This window comes from Alosa sapidissima, chromosome 1, assembly GCF_018492685.1.
Source record: "Alosa sapidissima isolate fAloSap1 chromosome 1, fAloSap1.pri, whole genome shotgun sequence".
Lineage (NCBI taxonomy): Eukaryota > Metazoa > Chordata > Actinopteri > Clupeiformes > Clupeidae > Alosa > Alosa sapidissima.
Window position 1 is genome coordinate 26,300,645 of NC_055957.1, and position 23,254 is coordinate 26,323,898.

Sequence of the window (23,254 nt, forward strand, 5' to 3'; positions counted from 1 at the left end):
CAGCCTTCCGTCTCTTTTCACAGCCTGTTCATTTACTTATCTCTATCCCTCAAAAGAGGTATCTAGAAAATGATGGGACGTCATACAAAGGGATTACGGCGAGTTCCATTAAATCCACGAGAAGCCAAACAGATCCTGCTAAGGGAAAACATTGACAAACCCTGTCAGGTGAGAATTCAGTCACCTTGTATGGCACTGTTATTATGATGGACACCATTCCCAGATGTTCACAGCAATGTTTGATAAGCTTTGATGCTTGGCCATTGACATCATTCGTCATATCACACAGGCTGGTGTTCACCTTTAAAACTTAATGTGATCAACTGAATATATTCCAACTTTATGATCAGTGCCGACAAGACAATCATGACGAGGTCAGGGGGGATTTTTTAAAAAAATGTTGAGAATCACTTGTCTAATATGTGCACAGTGGTTGGAAATTTGACCCAATTCATTTGAATGATGGTTACTAGACACAGCTGAGGTGTCTTTATTCAGCAGTAATGTAAAGAGAACATCTAGAAAGCTGCTTACAGTTTAATGGAGAACCAGACATATACAGTATATTTCAGCCTAAACAATAGTAAGCACTACTTACTAGTTCATTGCAAGTTCATTGGTTATGCAATAACTTTGTATCATCTCACTGATGTTCTCTTCTCATGAAGAACATTTTACACCTTTTACCCCTTTCAGCCAATAGTATTGTTTTAGGAGGGTCAGTCGTGTTCAGGTTGCACAATAGCAGAAAACAGTATTATGTTTTGATAAAGCAAAGCCGTGTGCTGCCCACTGAGGAGCTATGGGGCTTTGACATCATCAACCTTATGAAAAGGTTCAGTCTTCCCCTTATCACGTCAAATGGACACTCCACTCTGTGCTGAATGGACACATAGAGCAGTGTGGAGGAGTCCTCAGGGTGGTATACATGCAGGTTGAGACCAACCTGGGCATCAGCAATCTTCTTATTGATGACTCATGCTGGGGACCTATTCTCCCTCTCACTCCCCCCCCCCCCTCTCTCTCATCCCCTCCCCACACACCTCTCCATTTTCTTGTGACGAGATGGCTCCTGTTGTTGTAGAGAGATACTGAAGAGGCGTTGAGTGGGTGATCAGTCTCCATGGAGACCTGCCCCCACTCACTGGTGTTTCCCTTGAAAAACATCTTAATCTCGTTTAATATGCCAGTAAAAGCTGTTTGTTTCAGCCGCTGACTGCTTTCTCGTGTATGCCATTTAGCCATGTCTGCTTGAGGTTGATGCTGAACAAGCCTTTTCTCATCACAAAACACTAAATCAGGCCAAGTATAAGGTGATGACAGAACAAAAGAAATGTTTGGACAAATAGACGAGAGTTGGCATTGGTTATTCTTTCCTTCTGATTTCATTCTGATTTTGTTCAAGCTAACAATGGCTAATTGTTAATCATGTTAATAATGTTATCATGTTAATAATTAATAATGGCTAATGGCTTATCGGATATAAAAATGAGGCAACTTTTTATAAACACAGTAAACATTCAACTTTGCATAATAAGCACAACTCACAATCTGTTGCAGTGTGTATTTTATTCTTCACAGCTCAAAATGTCTTTCATTTTTCCATAAAAACAAGCAAGATCACATTTTGAGGCACATAAATAACATAATAAATATCACATTCATCTTCCAATAACAATAATAAATAGGTGGCAAGGAGCCGACAGTTCAAACTGCATAAATAAATAAATAGGGAGATTGATCCCTTCAAATGAGGCTGCGCTGCCCGTGCTGGGGGTCAGCTGAGTGGCTCTCACTCTGTCCTTGTGCTCTACACTCTCCTGTTCCAGGAGGGAACATTGTCAGCACTCCTCAGTTTACTTTTCCAGTCAGTCCCTCCAGGTGCATGTGTGCTCTCCAGCCCTCCTGTGAAGGCCAGTAGTGGTCAAACAGCACGCTCAGCTCTGTGGGGCCGCCCGACTGTTCCTGAGATTGATAACTGGTGCCTCTTCATAGCTTATGGCCATGAAGTTGCCCCAACCAGTGAGGAGTTCCAGTTGTGGGTGGAGAGCTTTCTGCTTAAACCACGTCTGTTTTTTTAATCTGTTGTGCTTCTCTATCTCCGCCTGGTGGAGGTGGGTTAACCGGCCAGCTGGCGGCTGAGCTCCTGGCAGGCCACGGATTTGAGGAAGCGTGGGTAGCAGTCTTTCTCCATCAGGGAGTAGATCTTGCTCCTGGCCAGGTCAAAACAGGAGGTGTTGGGGTTTTCCAGGTTCTTCACAGTGATGATTTTAGTCTCATGGTCAAGATTCACCTGATTGAGAGAAAAGAAAACATGTTTTAATTGTTTGGCAGTGCAGGGGTGAGTAGAGTGTACTCTTTTAAAACTGTCATCCAGTCATACTATCAGTTACTGGTGATGTGTGTTGTACTGTATGTCTTACAGTTTAGATGAGATGCAGCATGCAAGACATACAATTGTGTATGTAGTAGGTGTGTCATTAAAAAGACAATTACCTCTCTTGGAGCATCACAGATGATAAATTCATCGTAAATCTTTTTAGCTTTAGCAGGCAGTTTGGAGGGCGACTGGGTGGTCGTGTAGTCTTCACATGCCAGGTAGAAAGCCAGGTTCTCCTCACTGTACTCCGACATTAGAAACGCCTGGAAGGCATGCAGGATTTCTGTGAGGAGGCAGAGGGAAAGGAAGTGTGTTAGACTTCATGTAAATGCTGCCAAGTAGTATTCCAAAGAAAAAAGACCAATTCATTATTTTCAGTGCAGCTACAGTAAATTAGCTGCAATACTCACGTTTGTCTTGTAGAAGCTCTTGAAATGACTCCTTCCATCTCAGAGAAGCTACAACTATCTGCCTGAAAAGTCAATGTGTATAGTCCATGAGTATCATCAAATAGAAACTTGTTAGGTAATACCTTTGTTTGATAACTATTAATATTAAGTCTTTTTTTTATCTTAATTTTCTTACCTTTGCATGTCAGCTTTCTGTCCAATTAGGCCCATATGTTTTTTATGGAGAAGACTTCCCAAACGAGATTTCAGTTCCTTTGCCCTAAAGAGTAGACAAGCAATCGATCATTATCATACCATATGTTTTAAAAAAACATGTGCAGGATTGAGACTTGAGTGCAAAGACGTAACAGTATATGAAAATTAAACATACACAAAAATGGCAGAAAACATACCTCTCCAAGCAAGCAGATGGTAGAGATTCCAGTCCCCGGCACATCGTGTCAGATTGAGATGCTGTGTGCTGCTGATCACAGGCAAGAGTGCTTGATTGTCTATGTGTGTGTGAGTGAGTGGATTACTTTGTTTCTGCCTGAGAAGCATGAGAAACTGTCTTTTTATACTGTAGACTGGCCTGTGACATCACAACACCCAGCCAATAGGATGAGGGCAGTGGAAGTAAGAGGAGGAGGGGGAGTCTTTTAGAGCAAAGCGACTTGATTTATCCTCAAATCACTAGCTTCAGCCCCATGAGACTGTGATCCCATGAGCTTAGCTTTGGACTCCCCCAAATCTATTTTTATTCAGTTAGATTAGGATTCTCTATGAAATATTCAGATTGCGAAAATGTGGAATGCTTTGAGATGATCCTGATAAATAATGACTAGAAGTGGTAAGAAGTACAGTAGTTTATAAAGAATGGCATGAAATTCATGAAATATGAAACAAGTTAGAAAGTTCAAACCATTCTTGATTGATCATCATTTTACATTTTAAACAAATCATGCCTCTTAACCCTGCAAAAGTATAAGAAAGTGTATGCTAAGCAAATGTGACCTTTATTGACTGAACTGAGCACAATATGTGAACAAGAATGATGTCAGTGAACTGAGCACACTACTGTGGGTGATAATTATTATTATTACCATGGTAACATTCATATATTATCATGGTGGTAATTAGTGGAATTAATGCAGGGGGGCCACAGAAGGGAATTCCTAGGAAGAACCTCAGGACACTCGGCCCCCGCATGGCTGTCCTGCTAACCAACTGGTCAATCAGGCTGAACTGTGATGCACCAGTGTGCTCAGCACACACGGACCTCCCCGAGCTATCTCGCCCACACGCAAAAACTGAATTCAGACCCAAGGCGCATGTGCCATCACATGCGTGGTGCAATTGCAATAGGCTAAACTGTAGTTTAGTCATGTAATATATTATTTATGCTTGGGGTGACCTAATGAGAACTTTAGCATGATGCCTTGTCTCCACACAAGATATTTGTTGTGGTCATGATTACTATGTGTCCCTGTGAAGCCCTGTGAGGTAAGAACAAATGCCCAGTTGCCTCCTCAAATAGGTGCATTTGGAGATTATTTTTAGAGCTTGACTGTCATAATGTATTCTTGTGAGTACACCCATGATAGACAAGTGGAGTGCAAATGTTTAATTGATTAGGATGGGGTGAATATAAAATTAATGAAAAATGGAACACTCATTAATCTTTTTGAAGTTCATGGACTGAATGACAATATTATGGGATATTGTATTGACAAATGACACACTGTCACAATATCTTGTATTGTTAGGGTCTCTGATTATTTTTTATTTGTATGAATATATGGAAGTCAGCACATGAATACTGTATATCTTATGCATTAACTATCTTTTGTGGTGCTGGAATAATCAGATATTGATCAAAATGTGTCACCGATGCCCTCATGGGTAATTATTCTTCCTTTGCCCTTGATAGTGTAAGAGCTGGAATACCCATTCTTCTCATTTCCTGTTCAATGGTTGAAACAGCACACAACCACAAAAGCCAGTTAGAAAAAAGAAAAACAAAATGGAAATGACTTAATTTAGAAATGACCTGCTCCAGAGTGTAATATGTCAGAAAGAACACTGCAAGCTTGCTGTAAGTACACTGTAAGTCTGAAAAAGATCATATGTGGGGAGCAAATGATGGAGTGTGCTTTTCACACTTGTTTTGCTATTCATTTGGGACACAGTGACTTAAAAACATGCGTGCCAAATTCCATCCGATGTTCCCCTTGGCCATTCTACACAAACTGTGCTGAAAACATGTTTTGATTACAGGAACACTAGTGCGATGAGGCAAACATTTATCCAGTGAAGATGAAGATGAAGTATACAGATACAAATATTTATCCCATGAAAAATGTAGATGAAGTGTACAGATCCAACTGCATCTAACATCCAGGATTTTTTATTAAATCTGTTAGAGAATGCCTCTGATGGCATCAGCCATTAGTCATCCTGCATTCCGGTAAAGGGGGAAACAGTCAATACAAACCATTAAGTTCCTGTCAGCAAGGCCTGAAATGTATTACCTTACGAGGTTCGCGTCGGGGCCGTTTTACAACCTCGACCGTGCATTAACTTCTGTGAACAGACCACCGTGTCGCCCATTATCCCTTACATAACCTGCCCAACTCAGCATACTCAGTGCAGGGGGAGGCTGGTCCTCGGGAAGATACGCATGTTTACTTACTCTGCAAATAAGATTTGGTTTGGTGTCAAGGTGCTAATGTGTGAGCAGTGAATTTCTGTTTAAAATGTTAGTAACTACTGCTATTGTGTTATAATATCATAGTCATGATGTCATTGTTACAAGAGCTGAATTACAAAATGTGAGTATTTTTCCTTAAACTGTATTCATCTTTCAAGAATGTAAGGATGAGCTTATAGAGCTTTACTTTTCAAGCCACTTCCCAAAATTCTTTAATTATACATAACTTGTTTACTGGTAAATCTCTACAACCACTCCAACTGTCTGTAGTGTTTTGATAAACAATGTAAGCAATAGACTCAAATGCCAGAGGAAGAAAAAAAAACGTACAACTTTGAATGAGACCGACAGCTGAGCAGAGATACTGCCTTTAAATGAATAACCCATCACCCTCAACACAACCCTATAACACACACACCACGTTCCCCAATTTCCAAAGCTATTCACGTAGCATGGGGTGGGGGGGGGAGCAAGGTGAAAACCAAACCTCATTCAAAATTCATCCAACCTTCCTTTGGTACTCCTCACATTAGTATGTGTGATGGCACTGTGGTATTGATGAAACACAATGATCAGAATTAGAATCAGTTTTTATTGGCCAAGTATACATACGTACACAAGGAATTTGACTTCGCTAGGTGTTAACTCTCTAGACATTCAACAAATAGACACGTAGTAGTACAAAATAGACATGTAGTAGTAACTTTTACATTCAGTAACATATCATACTGTAGAGAAAACAAATGTAGTGTGCAAGATGCATATTGGAATGATAAAGTATGTAATGTGTTGGAGAAGTGGGTGAATGGCCAAAGTGGGGATGACCCCACTTATCCGTAGTTCCCGCTGTTCTTGTGCCTAGTTGTTTTTGTGTACAGGGTTCTGTAGCGCTTGCCAGAGGGGAGGAGGTTAAAGAGTGTGTGTGTGCAGGATGTGTGGGGTCTTTGGTGATGTTCTCTGCCCGCTTCTTGGTCCTACCAGAGTACAGGTTCTGGAGGGAGGGCAGGGGTGCACTAATGATTTTTTTCCAGCTGTCCGAATTGTGTGTTGTAATCTGCGTTTGTCCTGTTTTGTAGCTGCCCCAAACCAAATGGATGTGAAGAGGATGGATTCAATGGCAACAGTGTAGAAGATGGCCAACAGCTCTCGTGGTAGGCCATGCTTCCGCAGTTGCAGTAGGAAGTACATCCTGTGCTGTGCCTTTTTAAGGATGGCGTTGATGGCGTTGAACTCCCACTTCAGATCCTGGGAAATGATGGAGCCCAAAAACTTGAATGATGATGGCGGAGTTAGCACAGAAAAGCTTTTGGAGGATATTTAGACTTCAAAAGGTTTCACATTCCACTCCAGATTTTCACATTTATGTAAACTGTGTTATATCTTGACACGGTTTTGAAGCCCCATTGACCTAGATCAGAGAATTTACCTTTGTGAGAGATCATGTAGTTTTCTTTTTCTTCGTGTTGTCTCATTTCAATCTCTTTTGATTACTGCCCTGCAGATTACCTGCATATTGTTTGCATAAGATTCATGCATCTGATGTAAAACTAAATGGCCAGTGTTATTTGGTCTGCCTGCAATTGGGTCAAGTGTTGATGGATGAAAAAAAACTAATAACCAGACCAAATGATGTTATGTCCTTGAAAAGAAAATAACCTGTAATGCACATAATTCACCTTATTGTCTGGCACATATCCACCACACAGTGAACCATGTGGGAACAAGAGAAACAAATACCATGTCTGTAAGCCAAGCCATGAATGCATTTATGAGCCATCTCTTCAGTGAAGCATCCTGATAGAAAGTCATTTATGGGGATGAAGAAGTATCACAACAAGACTACTTTTGCACAGGGATATGTTGCCCACCCTTTAGGTCAAATCACAGGCTGAATTCTGCAACAATGTCTTTTAGCAATATGTTGTTTTGTCTTTATTAAGACAGAATTTCATAATGCAAGTGCTGTATTTGCATTACTCTCTGACACACTCTCAGAATAAACTGCTTGATGTTATTTGACGGTGCAGTGCAGATCCTTTTTTGGCTTACATAACATAATTTAGTTAAGTGTCAGTAGGCCTCTGCCTGTATTCTGGCACGGTTACATTCTGTAAACGGTATCTATGCCTTCAGTCTGGGACAAAATGTTCTCATGACCCTTGTAATAATGAACTCCTGTCAACAGAACATCTTACTCTAGTTTAAGGTTTAGAAGACAGAAAATCATGGGATCAAAAGTAAAAGTACAACCCCATTTCCTAATACTTTGGGACAGTGTGAGATGTAAATAAAAACAGAATGCTATTATTTACAAATCATATTAATGCTGAGGAAAGTGCAATGACGTTGAAACTATATATTTTTCTTTCACAAAATATACAGTATGCTCATTTAGAATTTGATGCCAACAACACATTTGAAAAAAGGTGGGACAGGGGCATGTTAATCACTGTGTCTCTTCACCTCATTTAACAACATTCCGTAAAAATGTTGAAACTGAGGAGACCAGTTGCTGGAGTTTTGAGTATAAAATGTCCCATTCTTTCCCTATAATTTCAGCAGCTCAACAGTCTGGGGTCTTCTTAATTAAGGTTTGACTCCATGATGCACCCAATGTGACCGGTCTGGACTAGACTAGCTCTTGTACTCTTTTACTATGGTGTCATACTGTTGTAACATGTGTAGAAAGCATGTTGACATTGTTTTCTTGAAATATTCAAGGTCTCACCTTACTCTGAGCATATGTTGCTCAAAAGCCTGATAATTTAGAATTAATTGTGCCTTACCAGATGTGCAAGATGGCCATACCATTGGCACTAATGCACCCCCATTCCCTTTATAGATGCTGGCTTTTCAACTGTGCACTAATAACAAGTTGGATAGTCCCTCTCCTCTATAGCCTGGAGGATGAGTCCATCAGTTCCAAAAGGAATTACACAATTGTATTTGTCTAACCACAGGGAGACATGTTTCATTTCATTTTCCATTAGTCCATTTTGTCACTTTTATGTTATCTTTCGGAAAAGGACAAATTTCCGTCCTGTTCAATCGAAAAATCTTTTAATACTTCAAAATAATATTTGATTGATGAACCTTACATTTTTCAGTAGCCTTGAAATGTACTGGTGAGTTGAAAACCACATTCAGACTCATTTGTATTCTCCCAAGACCCCTTTCTCATTAGGTAATCAGCTCATGTGTTCAGATTAGTGGATAGCTAATACAGAAAACATTGAGGATAAAACTCAAGAGGAAAAAAATAACGTTAGACTGAGAATTGTCGATGCGAAATCTAAATTCCACTGGAGCTCCAAGTGGTTTTGTACATGCAGCCTTACAAAACTGTTTACAGCTCTTTGAGTCACTGTAAAATGGCATTTTTAGTACAAAGATAATTTACATACCCTTGTGTTTCTTTAGGAATCCACGTCTTGGATTTTATAGAAATGGATTTCAAGTGACATACAGTATACACATAAAAGAACGGAAATAGGGCAATCTTTTTGGAAAGGGGGTGGTAGGTTTATGACTTCAGGGTTCATTTTCCAGTTTCTAGTGCCAAAACAAATCAAATGTTCCAAGTTGAACATTCACAACATGTTTACATCACGACTATGCAGTCTTCTATGCATCTTCTGTTCCTCATCTTTCATTTCATACTTCTGTTTCTCATCTGTCATACTTACATACTTACTACTTAAATTTGTAATGTATGCCACTGGAATTGTAAACCCATTCATTCACCTGTCCGCCCCAACATTCTAAATCAAATTTTTCCATCATGGGTACACATAGGTACGCAGCGTAGTCATATTATACACCATTTGGACTTGGACTATTGGGAATCCATACATGACAACCTTTCTATGTAAATAGTGATTTACATTGTCAAATGTATCTTACTATGTCTTCCTCCTGCACTAGACCCCCACCAGTATGCATACCGTGCCAACAGATCGACTGAGGATACTATTTCCACAGCCCTCCACTCTGCCCTCACCCATCTACGTAGATAATAGCAATTCCTATATTAGGATGCTATCCATCGACTTTAGCTCAGCTTTTAATACAGTCACATCATCTGATCTGATCATGAAACTATATAGGCTTGGCATCAGCATATCCATCTGCAACTAGATATTGGACTTTCTGATCAACAGACCCCAGGCGGTGAGGTTAAACAATCTCTCCTCCACTACACTTCCTCTAAACACTGGTGTGCCACAAGGGTGTGTGCTCAGCCCATTACCGTGCACCCTCTTCACCCATGACTGCTCCCCCATTCACAACACTAACTCCATCATCAAATTTGCAGATGATGCTACAGTGCTTGGCTTGATCGGGAAAAATGATGAATCAGCCTACAGGGAGGAAGTGCAGCACTTGGCAGCATGGTGCGCAAATAACAACCTTGCGCACCTCAACACCTCCAAAACCAAAGAACTCATTGTCTTCAAGCTTCAAGTTCCTGGGTGTCCACATTTCACAAGACTTCTCTTGGTCACTCAACACCTCCACTCTAATCAAGAAAGCTCAACAACGCCTCTTCTTCCTCAGAAAACTGAAAAAGCTGGACTCTCCCCTCAGATCCTCCGCAACATCTATTCACTAGTTCGCCCGTCGGCATGATTGCTATACTGAGTGAATAAGCTAAGCGTTTGGCATGGTAGCTGGCCGTGGTCATGAGATGCCTGAAGCGGAGATCGCGATAGAGCGATGGCCGCTTGCACCCCCCAGTGTAAGGAGGATGCGTGACTGGGCCATCAGTGAAATGGAGGAGTAAGGGGAGGAGGAGGGATAATTTTGTGAGCGCCGCGGCGTGTGACGTATGGATAAGGAGGCCGGCTTAAATACCCTGGCGGCGGAAGACAGGTGAGTTAATTGCTGTCAATCATCCCTAAGGGCTCCTCCCGAACTTTGTTTAGAAAACATCATTTGCTGCACCGTCGAGAGCATCCTCCCCAACTGCTTCATGGTGTTGTATGGGAACTGCACAATGGCTTACAGGAAAGCCCTACAGCGAGTGGTGAAAACTGACACGAAATCCTTGGCACATCAGTCCTGACCATCACTGACCTTCATCATTCACGGTGTCTGCGACATGCACACACTATCTTCAAGGACCACACACACCCCATTCTTGGACTGTTCTCCATCCTCCCATCTGGGAGACCTTACAGGAGCCTTAGGAGTCATACCAGCAGGCTCAGAAACAGTTTTTTTTTTTCACAACATCATAACGCTGCTCAACACCAAGACCCCCCCCCCCCCCCCCCCCCACTCCGTCCCCTCTCCTTTTGCACATGGACTATGGACTGTCTGACTACCTCTGACCACTATGCACATAATCCACCTCAACAATGCACTATATATGACCATACTGCATTCTGTCTTTACTAATTATGGACTATGGACTGTCTGATTCCTCAGAACTATGCACTTTATTTGCTAATACAGTTTAATAATGGACTAATACTGTATTCTGTGTTTTATGTCTTTTTTTAAGCACTGCTATAAAGAAAAGCACTTTTTAATGATTACACTACTGGTTAGATGTTAAACTGCATTTTTTGGTACTGGTTGTCCTTGTACAATGACTATAAAGTTGCATCTAATCTAATCTAATCTTAATTCAAAATGAAATGACCCTGTTTCTGTTACTAACTGCATCTGCAACTGCATAAACCTCAACAAGTCACGCTCACAGATTCCGGAAGTAAGAATACAATACAATTTCTTATTTGACAATTGGCGTATAAGCTATAAAATCGTAACTGTCCATGGTAGACTTAAAACCAGCTACGGCACGATACAGATTTCTCCAGATGTCGATTGGAGAAATGAATGGGAAACTTACTTCCGGAAACTAAACTCTCTCGGAGAAGGGGCTGGACTGTTGAGCTCTATTTCCCCAAAACCACTAACTGCACACAAAATCCTGGTGTTGCAGAAAGCCCAACTTGAGTCAGCGGTGACATGACGTGTCTGGTGACTGTGTCCGAGGGGTGACTCTGTGGCCACTGTGGGAAAAGCCTATCCCTTTCCCATGTTTCCCCAGACGGGGGGGAAGGTTGTTTTGTCAGCCTGCTCACTGATATGCACCAGATGCTGGCCTGCCTCCCAAGACACATCCAGCCAAGCCTCACTCTGACTAATCAACCCTAGCTGCCCTCCGGAAGTCTCCAGACAGACATTTGTTGTGTGGAAGCGAGAGTGTGGCCTGCTCATGGGACCGTGACGTGTTATTAAAATATCCACTTGGACAGATGCCCACTATTTTCTAGAAATATTGTTGTCACTGGGTTTTACGTCTTGCCCATCCACAGGAAGTCAGCATCCCCTGCGTGTTTCCCCATTTTCTCGATAAGCACATATGGCCCCTATGTGCCATGCCTCAATGATGCCCCATGTGCCATGTCTCAATGCTACTCAGGTAGTGATGCCCCATGTGCCATGCCTCAATGATGCCCCATGTGCCATGTCTCAATGCTACACAGGTAGTGATGCCCCATGTGCCATGCCTCAATGATGCCCCATGTGCCATGTCTCAATGCTACACAGGTAGTGATAACCCATGTGCCATGTCTTAATGCTACACAAGTTGTCATTGAACTGTTCAGTTTTGCTGATCTGTACCTGTCCCACACAGCTTTTGGTTTGGCTTTGATTTTACTGAATGCTTCTACAGAGAGAAGTGATCAGATCATGCTTTTGGATATTCAAAATGATCATACTTTGATAAGATTAAATAAATACGATCAACTCCTTTTGAGTGTCAATATAAATTGTATGAATAAAGGATAGCACTCACAGTTCTTTTTTATTTTTTTTTAATCTGCCACAGCACCGTGAGTGCTATCCTTTATTCATAAAGTTTACTTGACAATATGCTCAAAACAAGGATCTTGAGACCCATTCATTCAGACAGCACATGATAAGTTTAGCAAAGTTTTTTCTCACAATTCTCCATCTTCAACATGTAATTGTCAAACTACAAGTGTTGTTACAATATGTTTTGGGTGGTTAGAGATAAGACAACATCTTTTGGGCCCCTGCCACTGCCATATGGCTGAGGACCAGGCTGTGATGCCCATTCATATGTTACTGCAGAGGTTGCTGATCAGACGAAGCCAGCCGTAACGTGGTGCAGCAAAGACACCCGGCACAGTCAGAGCAAACAGCAGGGCACATCACAGGCTGTGTTTAACAGCAAACAGGTTGCTGTGCATATGTAGCACTACGGCTGCAATGCAATCAACATGGCCACATCTTTATTCACTTGGTGCCATCTACATTTTTCAGCTTCGGTTACTGAATCACATGCTCGCCCATTTTTAATCCAGGGCAGTCTGGCAAAGGTGGTGATATTTGACATGAATAATCTGTGCTCATCTCAATTACATGCCACCTGCTGCTAGGCCAGGCAATGCATTTTAAAAAAAGTTTGAATGCTTCAGACAGACATTTTGTTGTGTGTCTTCCGCATACTTGCTTTTCCTTGCTTCACTAACTACAACTTGGACCATGGCCATGGAGTCAACACTGGGGAGAGGGAAAACAAATGTCGCCCCCCACATTTGCTGCAGTTCCAAAAAAAAGTATTTACTACTCCGGTTTCCTGTACATAGGGTAACCCTGGTCCTAGACTAAAAGCTTTTTGACAATGGAGATTTTTATTCAAGTCTAGGACTAGTCTTAATCCCTAATCCTAATTTCTGATGGTATTAGGTTATGTAGTTGTAGGCAGTAATAGAGATATATAACTCATCCGACATACCATATATTCATCAAGGTAAGCAAAGTAGGCAAACATGTCCTACATGCATCTCCTCCTCAAATTGTATTTATGATTTTTAGATGTCCTAATGATTTGCTAAAGGTGTCCCCTTTAATATACATACAGTTACAATTACTGTTTTGGTCTGGGCAGAATTTTCTTGTGCATGAACCCTTTACACCCAGGGGCAATGTATTCTCAGAATTAAAAAAAGAAAAAATCATATACTGATCATATTCAAAAGTGCTGGGACTCAACACAACTTCAGGCGATTTTCAGCGTAAAACTGCAGGGGGGCTCAACTTGAACTTGATTAGAGAATAAGGTCCCTCTTTGTTGAACCCAGTAATTTCTCTGGTACTAGGAAAGGCAACGGGCGAACAGCAGGATGTTTTTATACAAAGCCTAATTGGGAACATTGTAAGGAGTGTGGGAGCCAGTGCCTGATGCTTCTTTAATCTAAGATGATTGCCATGAGCACACTGCTGATGCACCCCTTAGAGTCCTGTAAATTGGTCATCATAAGAGAAAATAGAACGGAATGTCACGCCTGGTGAAAAACAACAGTTTTCACACATACTGTAGGCTACCTCATTTGGTCCGGACCTTCGGACTTTTCAGTTTGGTCTGAACCAAAATTGTATGTGAGAAAGGTACCATGGACCACAGTCCGGATCAAAAGACCAAAATTTAGTCCGAACTAAAGAGGTGGTCTCGGTCCAGATTAAACTGAACCATGGTTCGGTTTAGTGTTAATTTTGTCACCTATTTTTAATTTAGTCTTAGTCTTAGTCTTGTGACAAAATGTCCTTTTTAGTCTTTGTCAAATTTAGTCCTTCAAATATCATTTTTGTTAGTCAAGTTTTAGTCGACTAAAAGTCTCGTCATTTTAGTCTAGTTTTAGTCAAAAGAAAACTAAAGGTATCTTAGTCTTAGTCCGTTTTAGTCAACACATTTTAGTCTTTTTTTTTTAACAAATTATTTCTGATTACCATTTGAGTCAAATAGTGTTTCACACATCTCAATTTTCCAACAATATTGTGTGTCCACAGGGCTACTCGTCTGTTATAATTACTCATTCTGATTTTTTGTCAGTATGTTTACATGCACAGGTAAGTCGAGCTACAGTTATAGCTCGGCTGGGATTTGACCATAGACAGTAAAAGATTTGATGGGACCACTGTCATATTCGTAGACCAGTGTTTCTCAAAGTGTGGTCCGGGGATCACTGGTGGTCCGCAAGTTATCCCAAGTAGTCCGCGAGCAGACGTGGTAAAATATAATATAGATGAGTTGTTTGCAATATTGAACCAACTTGTATGTAAAAACAGTTCTGCAACACTGTCTATGTAAGATATGCCAGTTTAAATCATACAGTATGAACCCACACAATAAGCAAAGTGCAAAGACAATAAGCAAGGTGGTTCAGTGAGTAGGCCTATTGTGTAGACTAATTATAGGCTACTGTTGAAGTAGGTCTAATCTTTTTTTTTTTTTTAGCTAGGGTTAGTTAAGTGGTCCTGAAATTGAAAAAGTTTGAGAAACACTGTCATAGGCCAAAGTATTAATGTTTTACTCCGCCTCGCTAGATGGCGATATGCGCCCAAACACAACACATTCCCCAAACAGACTCTCCATCTTAGCCATAGCTAACTTGCTAGCGAACTTTCCATATTAGCTTACTTGCTAGCAAACTTTGCATCTTCAGTCTAACTAGTTAAATAGTTGACATTACATGATGAACATTTTCGTATGGACATTCTGGGGGATGTTAATTTGTATGAGAGAAGCTTCAACTTCTGGGTATGTAGCATTGTGGCATAAAGCTTAGGTAGTTAGCTTGCTAACTTTGGCAGAAATCTCCAGTGTTCTTGTTCTATGTAGTTTCGTGTTGCAGCCACAGGGTTGCAGCAACAGCACTTAGACTAGCCTACAGGAAAGCTGTTGCGTATGAACTCATTCGGAATATTTTGAAAACATAACAGCTAGATATTCTGTCTTCTCATTTTGTAGACGAAAATGAAGAGAGATTTTATCTTAGTTTTTATTTCATGCAAAACATTTTAGTCTCGTCTTTTTTCGTCAACAATAATGCATCTTAAGATAGTCTTAGTCAGTGTTTTAGGACATTACTGCTGTCTCGTCATCGCCTCGTCTTAGTCATGAAAAAAAAGGTCGTTGACGAACATATTTCCTCTCGTCTCGTGTGACGAAATTAACACTAGTTCGGTTTGTTTGCAGTATGAAAACACTTTTTGGATGGTTCACACTTTTGGACCAATTACAGGAAGTTGAGGCAGCTAACTACCAAATAACGGATAGGCCCTAATAAATAGCTTAAAATGAGCTGCGGATGGAGAGGAGGAGATGTTGTCAGCCTGCTGAAATAGGCCACTGATTTGACAACATGTCAACGTCAGACGCATGCCTGTTAACAAACCAATCAAAGGGAGACACAGCGCACGTAGGTGGTAACAAAAGGATGCATGGATGTCATGAAAGTTCTTAAGGGAGCTAGAAAAATTGCAATGTGAAACCATTAACTAACCGGATCAAATGTATTCAATGTAACTAAACATGAACGTTGGTCCAGACCTTGGTCCGCACTTTCAGGTGTGAAAACGCTCTAAGATTTCTAATCTAAGCCATGTAAACTGACACAGCTCTGTGATTTTACTTATTGTCTGTTTTAGGGATGTAAAGTACAGGAAGTCATTATCACACTAGAATGAAAATATAATTTAAAAAAATGTACTTTGTAGTATTTTGTAGTACTTTGTAGTAGCCTACTACTCATTTTCCCCTCATTATTCAGGTACAGTATATTTTGTCCATTGTTAGTGAAGCAATATACACAAGATTTTAGACAAACAGACATACACACACACACACACACAGAAAGAGAAACACTGTGGTATAGTTTTGGATTCCATGTAATTTTGTTTTTCAGGTCAAACTGAATTGCTTGCATTGCCAAACAAATTGTTGCTATGTGGTAAATCTAGTTAGACTAAACAACTACGCCTAAACAGCAGACTCAGTCAAAACAATGCTGTCTAAAAATAGACCAGCTGCTTAAATGTATGTAATTTTCTAATAAGTCTACCAGAACCACTTTCATTACAGCAAATAGCCTCATGAATAGCTAGAAGGAAGAAGATGACTGGGTCCCACCAGCACAGGTTGATACTTACTGGTGAGATGGGATGTTATCACAAAAGTTGTACTTGGATAGATGAGACCAAATTCCTTGTATACGTAAGTGAACCTGACCATTAAATTACATTTCAGCAACGTAATGGCAACGTAACTGTGATAGTTGGGATCCATATGCACTGACATCCAAATAGCAGGCCTACTGTCATTGGCAGCCAGGCAGTTGTGAATCCATAGTTTTTTTTGTGCGTGGCTGTAAAATCATTTATAGAATGTAGTAGCCTATGTGAACAGACTTTAAAGTTGTTGTGCTAGCCTAAGTTGTTGTGCTAGCCTAGGCTACTCCATAACAATCACAACATAATGCTGACTCCTTCAGCTGAGGGCTTGGCTAAGCACCACACAGGCTGGCCTACAAGAACAATCTTCACTTGGAAAACTATGACAGTGTGTACAAACTATCTACTGAAATAAGTTTACCAAAATCCTTATTTATCACAGAGGACAGTGTACTGGAGCATGCAGACCTAGGTGATGGTCAACATCTGATAATGTCTGGCCAGAGCGTCTGTCCAATCAGTGTGGTGTGTGCAGCACTGGCAAAACGGACAGACCCATTGGCTTATTTGCAGACTCCGATTGAACATGTTGAATCTCAGTTAATTCTGAGGTGTCGGGAAAAGGGATACTCTGATTGGGCTATTTAGCCGGCCTACTTGTTTAAAAGTGTAATCACAGTGTTTAATCATTAGATATTCTAGTAAGGAGAAACAATCCTGGTGGGGTTTTGCCTCTGAATGACTGGATCTAATGAGCAATTTCACCTTTTGTGCAGTAGGCATTTTCTTTGGTGAATAAGAGTAGCCTAGTGTGAAAATGTTAAGCTAGTACTACTTTGTTTACATAGAACTGGTATAACTGTATATACTGCTTTGTTAATATTATATACGTACATTGTGTTAACAGCAGAATGTAGCATAGGCTACAGTGGGTAGTCTTTTCAGTGTGTGCAATGAAACTTTTGTTTGTTAGGGAAAGGCAAGGCAACTCAACAGTCAATCAGCATAATAGGTATAGTGCTTTGAAGTCTGCACTTTTTTAAGGAAGGTGTGCACTTTCCTTAAAGCATACCTATCAATGTTGTACAGAAACGATGTATGCCCAGGCCTGCAATGGCATAAAGAAAGGAAGACCACAACTGGACTGCAGAGGTTTACACACGCACGCACTGGGGAAAGGGAAAACCCTCAAAGCTAAATGTAATGAGGCATCTGCCCACAGAGTCTCTAAAGGACTGTCCCATTTTGATCAACATTTTGTCAGAGCTGATAATTGAGAGCTTTTACAAAGAAAAGGTCTTGCATACTTTGCAGTAACTTGGTAACTTGGAGATGACTAATCACTCTCAGCAACTTCCATAGCCAATGTGTTTCAGATTTTATGATGTGTTTTTTTCCATTGATTTGTGTCATGTTAGCTGTACAAAAAACTGTGACATTGTTTGGCCATTTTTTTGGTGTCTGACTTCTCCTGTGCATAGATGTGACTCGTTCACTGAACACCTAGAGAAGATCACCTGTATCTTGTAAGCAACGCTGATAGATTTAAAGAGAAAGAGCCCATGTTATTATTCAGACAGTGATGGGCAAGATGTAGTGACCTAAGCTACAAGCTACTCTATAAGCTACTTTTAAAGGAGAAATACAGCCATTTTTCATAGAGCTCCGATTCTCGAGGTCACAAAAACTTAAGTTGCTGCAGCCAACAGTTAGAGCTTCCAGGCAGCTACAGTGCTACACTCTGCATGTTCATGAGCCCCCGTGTTCATGCCCCCAGAGTGTGGTGTTGCAGCTGCCTGGCTTCTTTTTGTATTGATTTTTTTTCCATACTGACAGTACCACAAGAAACAGAAATCTATATGGAAAAATTGCCGGATCTGTCCTTAAAGCTTTATTTAAGCTACATTTTGTAAGCTTGCCTATCACTGTTTAGACACATCATCACAAGAGAGACACGTACTGCACTGAGTGGGTCTGCTGTTCAGGGGAATTCTTCTGGGACTGTTGAAAAGACCATGTTTGGAGATAGCTTCCCCATTTTAAAAAATCACATTACGATATCCACTGCTGACAGTGCACACTCTGTCAACTGTCAACAAATCAGAACTTTGTGGACCTTTAACAGTTGAAAGAGAGATTGAAGAGAGAGAAAAAATCTGTACAACTGCTTTGTTGTAATAAATGAAAATGTATTACTGTACAGGACTGTAAGGCCATGTTGAAGATGCGAATAACTTCTCATTAGTTGTGGAACTACAATATGCATTCCTGCAAGCTGATATGGTTCAAAACATGCAGCACTTTACAAGTTCTTAGCATTATTTGCATTTATCTTAGGCTACTTGTCATCCAAATAAATAACTAGAAAGTGACTAACCTGGTCTCCTAGACACTGTTGGATCAACCATTGAAACATGGTCAGGGCATTGCACAGGACAAAGGGCATCCTCTCAAACTGGTACAGACCTACAGTTACACTATTCGGGCATCCATTTCGGCAGAAATGCGTGTGCACAAGGCTTCACGACACCAATCTTGCTCCAGCGGCGAGATCACAACACATGATTGGCACGATGTCTTCACAACACACCACATTATTGGCTCAATGCATTCACATGTCGATGTTTTGCCGGGGAAGGGGTGTGATAAGCCCATGCATTTCTATGGAGGATTTTTTAAGTGCTGTGTCTCTGCTACAGTCAGCAAATGTTTTTCCCTTGACAAGGTTATCAGTGAACCCTGCTTGCATGCACTTCACTGCGGATGATTCTAAAATTGTTCTTCACCCGGATCCTTTCTACCAACCTAAAGTGCTGATCTTAACCTTAGGAATAGGGTCATTGAGCTACCTGTTTCGCCCTGACGATCAGCAGGAGCAGATGTTATAACATAAACTCTGCCCTTGGGACTGAACAGCTGTTTATCTGAGAATAGTTGAAAGACAACATACCAATTGACAACATACCAACATACCAAAACAGTTGGGATAGGGCAGCGTTTCTCAAACTGTGGGTCATGCCAGGTGGGGCGCGAACTGACGTGAAAAACAGGAGTTTTTTTTTTATTTGTAGCCTAGGCCCAGGTAGCACCCGATGCGCAATGGACGCACTGTGTTATTCATAGGGAAGCGCTCGTGTCAAGGCAGCTTAGTTAGTCCCGACCTACATGAGATTTTGAACGTTGTTGTGAGAGTGATGAATTTCATCAAAACCTGGCCCTTAAAAGCACGTCTATTCTCCGCACTTGGCGAAGAAATGGTAGCTGACCAAAAGGCTGTACTGTTTCACAGTGAGGCAAGGTGCTTTCCCGAGGTAAAGTGCTGTCGCGCGTGTTTGAGCTCCGAGTCGCCTCTTCTTGGAGGAAGAGCGCATGTTTGAATCTGCAAGCACGTTCACTAATGAACATTTCTTGACGAAGCTGGCCTATCTTAGTGATATATTTGATATATCTTAGCGATACATGGATACATTTACATGCAAAGACAAGCACCTACCTCACCTAGCAAATAATATTACTGCATTCACCAAAAAAACTTGAGGTATGGGACAGGCGCCTCGATCGCGATGCCTTTGAGTTTTCTTTAGCGAAATCGCTGAAACGTCTGATGTGTTAAACAGTAGGCCTACATCACATCCCTGCAAAGTTTATTTCAAAAATATTTCCCAACCAGCAGTGCTCAGTATGACTGGATTATGGATCCATTTAATGCAGCATGTTGGTATTTCATTGAATATATTGTACAATGCTGTAAAATGGCCTATGCTTCCTAATATGTTGCTGAAAAACAGAAATATGTGTGTTATTATGTATGTATTTATTTATTATTATATCTGCAGCACCAGCTGATTTTAACTCTGTTGAAGAGGATATATTTAGAACTTGTCATTATTTCAATAAATTTGACAATTTTAAGCTTGACCAACCACTTTCTTAGAGCGATGAGGGACAGGTGGGGCTCGAGAATGCCCCCTTGATCAAAGTGGGGAATGAAAGAAAACGTTTGAGAACCACTGCTCTAAGGAGTGACTCAGAAAGTCACACAGACAACTGTCTCACTCTCAAGACACTAACTTATAGCTGTCTCACTCCCAGGGTACTAAGCTACACAATAACATAATGGGAATTTGTTGTCTAGCTCATTGGTTCCTTATACCTTATATAGGAAAGCTAACAGCTTTCTATAAGGATCTAGTTTGTTAACTACCACAGTCACGAGTTGGGTCGCGATAGTCTGTCATTTTTCAAAAGTGGGTACCCAGAAAAAAAGTTTGAGAAACACTGGGATAGGGGCTTGTTTGCTTTTTTGTCTTCTCATGAAACAAATGCACCCAAGAGGGCTCTCATCAGCAACAAAATCAGCAATAACAAAGAAACAATATGGGCCAACCCACAAACTCCATGGCAAGAGTTCTCTGGAAGCCATCACAACCTTCTAAGATTCTGTGGTTGGGAAAGCAGCCTGATTTTTGTGGTTTGTGTGACTGCATGCTAACATAGAAAAGCCAGGTCAGGGTCCAGCCCCCTGGGTAGAACACTGAAGACACAGATTTATTAAAGCCAAAACAGCACCATTGTATATCCCACTCCACTCCAAGATCTTGTTTACCTTTAGTCAAGCTTCTCCAAAACTGGGCTTAGCCAGTTTTCCTCTTCCAAAAAAAAACTTATACCACCACTGGCATGCACAAAATAATTTCTCATGTAAAGGCCAGCCAATAGAACACATTAACATGTTTTTTTCAACCATGGGAGCACGGTCTACTTGCCGTTCCCTACAGTATGTGTGCCCTTCCGTTCGAAAAGGGTGGCATTATGAAGTGCCCTCTATGCTGCCCCTAAATGACAGTGTTCCATATAAATTGTACTTTAAAGTATGTGAGAAAGAAGTGCCAACATAGGTGCTCCTCTAGTGGATAAAATGTGATTCAGTGAAGGGTGTCCCTACTTGCATCAATTTAGGGAAGTTTCTGAAATGGATGCCCCTGCAGTGATAAATATGTGGTAGGTGCCCTTATGGAAGAAAATAAATGATTACCTCTACCTCTTAGGGTACTGCTGCACTAAGTGCCCTTGCAATGGAAATGAACAAATCCCAGTAAAATGAGATGTAGTGTCCTACCACCATTTTCCTTACCATGTGCCCTCTAGGGAAGGTATTCCAAAAGTCAGTGCCATGACGTGAGTCTAGGGTGCCACCAAATATGTTTTCTATTTCTGCAAGGAGCAGATCAGTTAGACTAATATCTAGCTGACATTTTGATGTTCTCATCTGCATTGTCCATACTTTTCTTCTCAACAGGGACTTTAGGCTAGGCCATTCGGCGTTACAATAATAACACATGCAGTCAGGTCACTGCAGACCCTCACCCCTATCTCACAATGGAAAAGAAAGTGAGACCAAATTCCAAAATATGGATATGATCTGGGCCCCTTAATCATATAAGATGGGCTATGTTATTCACCCCTGATATCTGAAAGACGGCCCTAATTCAAATAGCACAGGTCATGCTGTAATGTGATAATCAATCATGCTTTGTAATGGACTAGTTGCGCAAAAGGCTCTCAGTGAGCTCGTTTGTTTCCTGTAGAGCCAGGTGTGTTTGAACCTGCCGCTATTAGGCGTGTTCGTCTTCATGCAGATCCTTTTTTTATCGTAACATGCTCATTCAATAGGTGTAGACACTAATTACTGTACATATGGTATTTTTTTCATCAATCTACACATAATACTCCAACACTCTACAAAAAACAGGTGTTTGGAGTGTTTGACTGAAGACGGAAATATTCCATTTACATAAGTATTCAGACCCTTTGTTATGACACTTGTAATTGAGCTCTGGTGCATACTTCTATCAATGGTCCTTGAGATGTTTCTACAACTTGATTGGAGTCCACCTGTACCTAAATTAATTCACTGGACATTATTAGGAAAGGCACACATCTCTTTATATAAGGTCTCACAGTTGATCTGTTATGGTTTGTAGGGGAGGGTTGGACCCAAACGGAAGGCAAGGCAAGGCAAACTTAGAATTAGGGGAATCTTTACTAGGAACAGAACAAACCGCATGTATAACACGACACAAACAACAACAAAGACCAACAAGGAACAGAGGGAACAAGAGGACTAAATACACTGTGGAACGAGACACAGGTGAAGACGCTGACAGGTAATGAAGAACACATGGCAAGGGTAAACAAAGGAGCACATGGAACAGGGCACAGGAAGTAAAAAAAGCTAACAGGAAGTCACAAGAGGAGCAGACATGATGGAAAAAACACTAAACAGAACAAGACAGGACTCTTACAATGGACTAGTTGCACTAAAGGCTCTCGGTGAGCTCTTTTGTTTCCTGTGGAGCCAGGTGTTTTTGAACCTGCCGCTATTCTGAATGTGTCTACACGTCCTTTATCGTAACATGCTGATGCACTAGAAGCAACACCCAACCAGGTTTGTGTACACGCCTGGCTCCACAGGAAACAAACAAGCTCACCGAGAGCCTAGTCAATGTCAGAGTGAAAACCAAGCCACAAGGTCGAGAGAATTGTCTGTAGACCTGGAGAAGGATACAAGAATACAGTAGCCTCCATCATTTTCAAATGGAAAAGTTTGGAAGAACCAACAGTCTTCCTAGATCTGGCCGCTCAGCAAAACTTTGTAATCCGGGATGAAGGGCCTTGGTCAGACAGGTAACCAAGGACCCAATGGTCACTATGAATGAGATCCAGAGTTCCTTTGAGAGGATGAGAGAAGCGTAAAGGACAAACATCAGTGTAGCTCAGTGC

At 41.1% G+C, this 23,254-nt stretch overlaps 1 protein-coding gene across 1 annotated transcript; it reads right to left on the bottom strand.

Annotated features, from left to right (window-relative positions):
* Positions 1-1,550: 1,550 nt before the first annotated feature.
* On the bottom strand, positions 1,551-3,302 carry rgs5b (regulator of G protein signaling 5b). Its single transcript, XM_042056120.1, has 5 exons — positions 3,183-3,302; positions 2,966-3,049; positions 2,791-2,852; positions 2,497-2,663; positions 1,551-2,293 (listed from the first exon to the last, which is right to left on the bottom strand). The coding sequence occupies exons 1-5, from the start codon at positions 3,224-3,226 to the stop codon at positions 2,120-2,122; spliced, it is 531 nt and encodes a 176-aa protein (XP_041912054.1). The 5' UTR covers positions 3,227-3,302; the 3' UTR covers positions 1,551-2,119.
* Positions 3,303-23,254: the final 19,952 nt, after the last annotated feature.

What these genes read in the sequence shown, in the direction of transcription:
- rgs5b (XM_042056120.1), bottom strand. Translation starts at nt 3,226, where the DNA reads ATGTGCCGGGGACTGGAATCTCTACCATCTGCTTGCTTGGAGAG. An exon ending in CCATCTGCTTGCTTGGAGAG is followed by an intron (nt 3,050 to 3,182) that starts GTATGTTTTCTG and finishes TCTACTCTTTAG; the next exon opens with GGCAAAGGAACTGAAATCTC. An exon ending in AGAGCTTCTACAAGACAAAC is followed by an intron (nt 2,664 to 2,790) that starts GTGAGTATTGCA and finishes GCCTCCTCACAG; the next exon opens with AAATCCTGCATGCCTTCCAG.